This window comes from Chlamydotis macqueenii, chromosome 3 (assembly GCF_036417535.1).
Source record: "Chlamydotis macqueenii isolate bChlMac1 chromosome 3, bChlMac1.mat, whole genome shotgun sequence".
NCBI lineage: Eukaryota > Metazoa > Chordata > Aves > Otidiformes > Otididae > Chlamydotis > Chlamydotis macqueenii.
The window spans coordinates 118,893,939-118,903,287 of NC_141558.1; the positions used below are offsets into that span (position 1 = coordinate 118,893,939).

Here is a 9,349-nt window from a genome sequence, read left to right on the forward strand (position 1 = left end):
ATTCACCAGAAATACAATAATATTTTAAGTAAATTTCATTATTCCCTTAACCTAAAATATCTTTCTAGGTCTTCCATCATCTGAACAAAACACTTCAGCTCTTGAAGCTATTTTTGCACCCAAATATTTAGAACAGTTACAACTCACAATACAACATCTGATTACTGAATTGCATTCAGTGTATTTCATGTCACACAAAACCTGTAAAGGTTTTTCACAAATTGGAAAAAAACCCTAAGCAAAAACCAACCACAAAAATTATGCCTAAAACAGATCATCAGACTCATCTGCATTTTCTTTGTAAAAAGAAAGCTCTTCCTAAATCATTTACTAAAATCACTGGTAATAGGGCTGAAAAGAGCAGAAGAGAAGATAACAGATAAAATTTTATCTGTTTCTTCTGTGGACCTGCTTCTACTACTTGCTATCATTATAAAGACAAAACCAAGTTGAACAACAATGGCTGTCAAATTGTAATAAATTTCTACCCATACCTGGAAAAAAAATTCCACTAATTATCAGTTGTTTTTCCTAAGTGACAAAATCATTCTTGCTGAAAAGCAGCTGTCCCCTTGATAATGAGACTGAAGATTGAGTGTTGCATTTATTCTCCACATGCTGATGTTTAGCATTCCTGCTCATGCTTTTTGCTCTGCAAAGATAGCTATTTTTCCAGCACTCACTTCTGAGAAATGAGCATCACCTTAAAAGTAGTTAAACCCTGCAAGATAGACAGATCAACAATATGACAAATTCAAAGGAAAACACGGCTTGAAAACAGCATAAACTGAATTTATTTTATAAAAATTAGTATTTCAACACAAAAATTTACTATCCAGTAGATCTGTGGAAATCCTACATCTGTCCTGGCCATTGTGGCACTTTTACACGAGTCTTAAATTTTCTGCAGAGAACAGAAAGCATGCTAGCTGATGAAAGTATCATCATATTAAAAAACCAACTATCCACAGAAGTCCTTTATAGGAGCATTATTTCTTTGCATAAGTAATTTTCATGGCATGAGATGGAGTAATTTTGAATCCTTGAAGAGCATCCCGAGCAGCTCCTGCTTGATTCTCATTTTCAAACTCCACAAATGCAATGTCATGGCGTCCAGGCACTAAGCGTACTTCTTTGAATCCAGGAAACCTTCAAAATAAGGTGAAAGGGTCAGATAATCTTTCCTATGTATCTCTCTTCAGGAGCTGTAAGACCTTATCATAAGCATCTAACACTATAATATTTACTCCTAGTGAAAGATTTAAATTGAAGGGTTTTATACATCCAGTCCTTAGAACCAAGCCTCAATTAAAGATCATTACATGGAAGCAATTTATTAGTCTTGCGCACATATTGAAGCAACAAAGCTAGTTTTAAAACTGCTCCCTGCTGTCATGAACGGTTTAATATTACAGTCACCAGCTTAAATCTGGTGCAGATTGATAGTAGGTAACTTACACAATCAAAATAGGCAAAAAAAAAAAAAAAAAAAATCGTATTTGCTTTCTGCACCAAGTCATCAGAACTGACATCTCTAATCTTGGCAGTAATACAAAGAACTGAAAGACCTTCAGAAGAAACTGTGATTTCTATAAAGTCAGCCTGCCAACTGAGAAAAAGCACATACATAACAGAAGAATTCAAAGGAGAAGTCCCTTCTACTCAAAACTTACTGATTGAATAACATGGACAGCATCATCTCATTTGTTTCCTCAGGCAAGTTATTAAGGAAAAGGATATAGTTTGGTGGGTTATCAGGCACCTGCAACAATAATAAGATCAAAGCTCAGAAGATTATACACTGTTTATCTGTTCTTCTGCATCTGTCTGCATGATTATCTGAACCAAGACTCACACATCCTTAATTTTGCTCGTAACACTATGGCTGGACTTCAGTATACCTTCATGCAATATGCAGACAGAGCCCCTTGGTTCTTTTACACAAATATATTAATTTGGAGAGGCTCTTATTTCCACAGAAGTCACAGTAACATATTGTCTTAGATGTGATATTTAAACTTGACAACTGAACAGCTGATACTGCAGTACACTCAGCACTGCCAGGGGTGGGACACATGTGCCTAACCACTGTCTGTCCAAGACAACTGTGTGGCAGTGGAGGAACCTATGAAAGACTCGTATCCTTCTGGAAGAGCAGTTGGAGGCCAAGATCAACACCCTGTACATCTGCAGTAGTACCAAAATACTGAGTATCTCTGGGCAACTGAAACCCACAAAATACACATGGTTTTACCACAGTGTTCTACTTAAATTCATTAATTCGACACACCATTAGATTTTAAGCTTTAGAGTCTTTATTGAACAGATTTGCCTGCTAATATGAATTTGTAGCAATCTGCAAGGCTGAGTAGTCAGTTTGCTAACACTGGACTGAAAGGTTGGAAATTTCCTAAGTCATCAAGGAAATTATAAAAATAAAAAGGAACTGGACACCACAACTTCAAACATTGTAATAATGGTGCCAAGTAAGTTAATACCTCGGCAGAACAATTTCCTTCAGCTGATGGAAATATTACAAGCAATGTCATTAGAAAATAAACCTCCAAGGTCCAAACAAATACCTAAATGCTCAGTGTTGTGCTTCGATGCAAACTGACACATACATATCGTGCGTTTTGTTACCAATGATATCTGAACAAAAACCCAGACCAGAAGCAAGAAAATTTCCCCTGCGGATTATATTTGCAATTCTCAATGATACTACTTAAGACATACTACAGAAAAATATCTTTGCCTACCCTGTATTTGCCCTCCCACAAATCCCCGCTCTTTAGTACCTCCACTTCTAATGCACATGAAGTGTAGGGACTTGTTGCTACATCCCCACACAATCGTTTGGAAAGTAAAACACTTAGGAGAAAAAAAAAAAAAAGAAAAAGTGAGCAGGTGACTCCCAAGTTCCTGAAAGGAAGCTTTTAGGCAGATACTTTGGCACCCTGTGTAGTCTTCCTTCTCCTTTTCTATTACTAGAACAAAATGAGTTAAAGGGAATTTATTAACAATGAAAAAAATGTAAGAATTCTCCAACTGATACAAATCACAGTCCAAATTTAAGAATCAAGTGGGATTTGTTAATAGTGCAGTTTTCTGTAAAATATTGAGAAACTGCAGATTTTCATTTCATATCAACTAGATATAGTAAAAGTGGGATATCTTGTGTGTTTACTGTGATTTAGCTGTTAGACAAACGTCTCACAAAACAAAAAGGAAGCTGTAAAATATATCCTCACATTTCCATGTGTAACAAACCATTATTCATAGAGAATAATTTTAAACAGTAGTGCTTTTAGTCAGAAACAAAAAGCATTACCTGCTGATTCTGTGCTGCAGTCCCTGGGGCAGTGGCTGAATTTTGTGTTGCTCCCTAGTAAATAAGTATAAAGGAGTTTTACAAAGGTGTTTTGTTAGAAATACATAAGCACACATCAGCATGTTACTTCACAACTCAAGAAGTATGTTAAGGTTTTTTTTAAGCTACAATCCAAGGAACATTTGTTGCTTATGAGACACCTCCCTAAAGAGAAACAAAGCACGTGAATTTTGCTGGACTCCAAAACCAGGCAATCAAAGAAAAACCATCTGTAATATCTGATCTGACTAATGGCTGAGTCAGCAGATACAGCAAATCAGTATTTATTCACATGATAAATTTGGGTTTAATAGACAGGAAGGAAGTAGTTTTGAAAAAGAAGGCCTAGACAGGACATAGCTAATAGGAGAAAAATAGGTGTTTCCACTGAAGACTCCAGGTTTGCAAGGATAACTAAAGCTATTACCATTATAGCTAGTAGCAATTATTTCTTCTTAAGAGATTTGTATACGATTGATTTTTTATTAAATTCTGAGAAATGCGAATATCCTACCTAGAAAATGTTGCTTTCTATGAATATTCTTATCTCTTCTTGGTACCCATTGCTGCCTTAGCAGGAAGTGTTGTTAAATAACACAATATTCAAACACTGTGCTTTGAGGTTTTCACCTATACTTCAGCACATAAATTACTAGATGATGTTAGTTTAGGCCAGGCCAACCCTTAGTGGGGATACATGACAAGCCAACTCCTTGTCATCTAACTGTAAATGAATTATCTTGTTCCCATTTACCATTCTTCAGTGTTTACAGAGCAAATAGAGCATTAAAACACAGAAGGGAAAAGCTGGTTGAGCACTTGAAGCTGACATTGAAACATAAGCACACACTCCTCCTTTTTTTTCCATTTCTACTTTGGTTGCTTGTACTTTTGCCCTACATCTTTAATTTCACCTGGTAATATGAAAGGAGGGAAAAAAAAAAAAGAAAAGGAACAGCAAGGACTATATAATCAGCCCTCTCTCCTTCAACTTCAAGTGAGTGTTCAAGACCACTAGATCTCAATAGACAAGAACTTTGGGAATCGCAAAAGTACCAAAAAGGCAATACTTAGTCTAAAAAAAAATAAAAAAAAAAAAAAAAAAAATTTAAAATAGCTTTTGCGTTTGATTTTTCTTTTGTAAACAGAGAAGCAGCTTACCTGGATAACCTTTTTATTTGCTGCATTTGCTGACTGCTCCAGAGATTTGGCCTTCTTCTTTTCCTTCCTTTTTTCCTTATCAGCAAAAGTACCACGCATTTTAGAGATGATATCAGAGTCTGTTTTTGCATACTGAATACGCTTTTTTAAAAGAAAAAAAACCAAACCAGTACATTTTGCAGTTAATAATACTGAACATTTTGCATCACTTTCATTAACTGCATTCTACTGTGCATTTACACATTTTTTTTCCAGGAACTTCTTATATTAAAAATATTGTTATGAACTGGTAGGCATGTTTACAGAGTATCTAATTCTCATAATGAATTCTGAGCATAACTACCTAACTCTGAAAAAAGTAACACCTAAGATAGAAATTACCTATTTTAACTTATTGAAACTGGAGCTCTGTTCATCTAACAGCATCTTTTTAAAGATCTGTCAAGGTAACAGACGTACAAAGCAATACAAGGTCATTTGACAAAACTGGCACTAGCTTCTATTAAAAAAACTGAGAGGTTTTTTGACCCCATTTTAAGGGGAGTTAAAATTTTACAGTGATTTCTCTGATCTCTGCAGAAAATTGAGTTCTTAAATAGAAATAATTTAATCCAAACTGCCTTAATCCAAACTGGATTGCATAAATTGTGTCAGCAGCACAATGGTGCTGGTTTTCTGAGAGAGGCTGCCCAATGCACTAGTTTGGGGGTGAGTAGATTCAGCTATGAGTATACTGGTGTGGAACATTACATATGCACATAATCCTATTGCTTTTACCATCAGAGACTACCTCAATAGAGAATTACACAGCAGTTTAAGATTTTTGTCCTCATGCTTTTGTTTAGTGGTTAGAGTACGCATGCCTCAGGCAATATTCAAAGAGGGAAGTACACCTGAAAGCTTATGAAACCCTAATCTTTTTATTTCCTATTGAGTTTTATTGAGCAGAAAAATCTTTTAATGGTAAACAACAGAACTGAGCTTGCAGGATTCCTTGTTAAAGATTTCATTTGGGAATCTGAGTCTTAATGAAAAAAAACTCAAGGATCAGCAGCGCAAGAACTCTCTGTGCTTAATGCTCAAAGAGCGTTAATATACCCATCCACCACTGAAATCAAGTGGGCAATTTGCATGTATTGTTACGCCTCAAAAATAGTTGCAGAATTAAGAGATGCCTAGTTATGCAGGCAGTAACAAAAGTGTGTCAATTGTTGTGCTATTCTGCACATTACCAAGTACATTACTAAATAACCTTCTATCAAACAGCAGTGTATTTGCTTCACTGAAGTTATACTGAAATTCAGTTATTTGGTTTGGTGATCTGATGCATGCACAAGCAGAATGAGCCATCAATTTAAAAAAAAAAAACAAATCACTGGGCACGTCTGTTGATTTCTGGAAAGTAAAACTGCAGAGATCTTCACTCTACTCACTATTACCTCAAAAAGGAAGCATCATACTCTAGCTATTTACTACAAATATAATACTAATTAAGGTTACTCTAGATAAATTAAATGAAAGCACCTAATTTCAGTAATATTGCAGAATGAGTTTAATTGGTTCAACAGAAGACATGATGAGTAAAAAGGAAATATTCAAGATCTTAAAAACTTTAATTCAGCATAGAAAAACACAAAGCCATCCCTGAGGAAACCTAAATGCCAAGTTCAACTTCCATGTACGTTTCAACTACAGTTTCTCTGGCATACCTCTAGCTTGCACAAATACTCGTATTCATCACGATGTGACGCGACTGAATAACAGTACATGTGATAGTTAATTCACAAGGTGCACGTACCAAAACTCTGTATCATACCATAGCAACTTTTTTTTTTTCCATTTAAAAAGCTAATGAAATAACTTACCATTGGTTTCCCATAAAACGGAAAGCCTTGTAGTTGTCTCAAAGCATTGGTAGATGATCCAAGTTCTTTAAATATAACAAAAGCCTGTCCTCTCATCTTCATAGTCTTTAAAGCCACAATGTCAACCACATGACCAAACTGTGAGAATAATGCATACAAGGACCTCTTCAGTTCTGTTAACAATACAAAAAAATAGATTATAACAGATTATATGCAAATGTCCACTTCTACAGAGTTTGTGGACCTTCAAGGACAGTATTTTTTTGCCAGCTTTAGCTCACACAATGATGTTACGAGTTTAGACAAAACTGCTGCATGAGTACAAGTTTATTTGCCCAGTTTTTCTAAGCTGGTGTATAATGCTTGGTTTCACACCTTGAGTATTCATATAGTGAAAAAGCTGTGCCACCATCCATTCTACCATTCTAAGAGAGTAAAAATTACAAAAGGACGTGTATATACATTTTTTTTCATGTACAAATGAAAAACACCTACACACACTCTCACATATCCAAGTATGATGTATGACAGTCATCAAAGATCAGAACATCCATACTGTAACACACAATAGTAAAAAGGTATGACTTAAAACAAGAACACAGGAAAACAGTAACTACTTAAAGGCTAATTAAATTTGCAGATTTCGTTTGTAACTGTTTCATCAATACTCTGACGCACATTAAATATTTTTTCATATTCTGGATCCAAGTGTGTTTTCGTATGATCACACTGTACCTTACTCTTGCAATGGATTAATTTTCATTATTTATAATCACCTGACTACATGCCAAATTAAACTTTGATCTTATCCAATCAAGCTAAATAAATCCTCTGTATTTGTGTGATTATTCTAACTCACAAATCTTACATTTGAAATATTTCAGCAACATAAGAGCACTGCCTCTTGTTTATTGCTGTTGAGACTTGTTAATACCAGCCCACTGTCACTTTCTCCAGCTGCTCCTGACCAAACACAATACTATTAAAAAAAAATCTTATCAAAACTGTTTCCTCAAAAATAACTTCAAAAACTGTATTAAAAAAAAACCCCCACATTTGTAAGCTTTACAAGTAATTTGAAATCCCACATATAAAAATAATAATCACATCACTTCATAATGGAGACTTAGTAGTTTACAGGGCACTTAACATGCTTACAAGCAAAGCCTCAAGTTAGACTTAATTCAATAGAATTATCTTGACAAGTTAATAAGTAATTTCTCAGCAAAGCCGTTTCCACTTCCAGATCTCTCTCTGAAGCACCCTGAAGAAACATGTAAGTAGCGCTAGGCTGATCCAGCCATCCAGTTCTCAAACAACAGCAAATAAATTACCTTGATCACTTTAGATTACAAGCCAAGCATGAGTCATAAGCGGATGGTTCTGCACAGACATTGAATATACAGACAGATAAGGGCAAGAGATTTTCTTTTTTAGCACACTGTGAGGAGCTAAAGTTTCCCAGCACGAAGTTGAAGTCATCTCTCTCTGGAGACGGCTGCAGTAACTGCAAGGCAACGTCTCTAACGCAATGATGCAAAGCAGGTTAGCTCATGCCATGCTCACTGCTTTTGCATGGCACTAAAACAAATGAGGAGCACACAGGTATTCCCACATTTCAGTGAGAGGGGACTGCTGACCACTAAAAATGTATGGCAATATGCCTGTTAGAATCTATCAGATATTCTCATTACTCCTATTGTTAGAGGATAAGCAAGCCTAATGTATGCAGTTAGCTACAGAACTACAGCAGAGGAGCAATGAGAAGTTTCCTCAGAAACAAGAGCCTTATCTTAGAAAAAAATTGTGCTACATTTGTTGCTTTTTAACTGTTGCTTCATTACGAACACCCAGTTGTCGAAAGCCTGGCTTGTGACTACCACACATACCACTTCAGTGAGCCCTGGCAGCCCCAGACGCCACGGCACTGCCGAAATACCAAGTGCTGTGTGAGAGCCAGCCCGATGTGACAAGGTCCGTTTCCTAAAGGTGAGTCCCCAACATCAATACCTTCTTTCTTAATCTTGTCATTGATGTTGTTGATATAGATGGTGTGGTTCGGCCTGATGTCCATCTTCTGCGGCGGCTGCAGACCTGCCTGCGGGCAGAGCACATGCGGGAGCCCTTAGCCAAGGCTCGGCCCGAGCCCCCGGGGAGGGGAGCTGACACTCCCCAGCACAGGCAGCGTGCGCCGACCGACCTGGGACAGGCCCTGGCCCGCCCTCCCACAGGCCGCACGCATGCCTCACTCCTACTCTCCCCGCGCGGGGGTGTCCCAAGGACGACGGGACGGGCGCTCGCAGAAGGCAGCCCCGAGCAGCCCATTATCCCGCTCTCCCGCCTGCTGCCCAAGCCCAGCGCCACCACCAACCACTCGCCTCACCTCCTTCCGCTGAAATGGCTGCCGGCTCGTCCCACCCCGCACGCTCGGGGACGCAGCGCAGGCGACAGAGCCGCTCCCGCAGCAACCGATATGTCAAGCACCGACGCCTGGATGCCGAGCATGCGCAGTGCTGTTTGCCGCCTGGTGAAGGGGTTGTTGTTCAGGCACTACGTTCGGTGGGCTGCTAAGAGCAGCGAAATGAAAGGGGAAACGGGCCATAAAGCAGCTCGATTTAAATAATCCGGGTTAGCAGGCTATATCAGTTGCTTGTTCTCAGCCCTCGCTGTAGAGGCAAAGGAATTTGCAGGCAGGGCTGGTCCTGTGGCGGCCTTAGTGTCCTGAGTCCCGAACTCCTCCAGTCCCGGCGGGCCTGGATGGAGACGGATCCTGTCCTCTCCGCGGTTTGGGGAAGCCCGCAGTTAACACCTCGGGGAGCTTGGGCTGTTTGTGGGTCAGCGCCGGGGTGAGAGAGGGTTGTAGTCGGGGCTCCACGGAAATCAGCAAGGCTCGAGGCTGACTGAAAGGGGGTTTCTTGCCCCAGGTTTTAGCTCTGCTCTATGCCAATACCAT

General features: G+C 38.6%; 1 protein-coding gene across 1 annotated transcript; it reads right to left on the reverse strand.

Moving 5' to 3' along the window:
- Positions 1–771: 771 nt before the first annotated feature.
- SNRPB2 (small nuclear ribonucleoprotein polypeptide B2) lies at positions 772–8,853 on the reverse strand. Its single transcript, XM_086745268.1, has 7 exons — positions 8,780–8,853; positions 8,407–8,494; positions 6,397–6,569; positions 4,532–4,672; positions 3,332–3,385; positions 1,674–1,762; positions 772–1,149 (listed from the first exon to the last, which is right to left on the reverse strand). Exons 2-7 carry the CDS (start codon positions 8,468–8,470, stop codon positions 990–992), a joined length of 681 nt encoding a protein of 226 aa, XP_086601394.1. The 5' UTR covers positions 8,471–8,494; positions 8,780–8,853; the 3' UTR covers positions 772–989.
- Between the last annotated feature and the right edge of the window lie 496 nt (positions 8,854–9,349).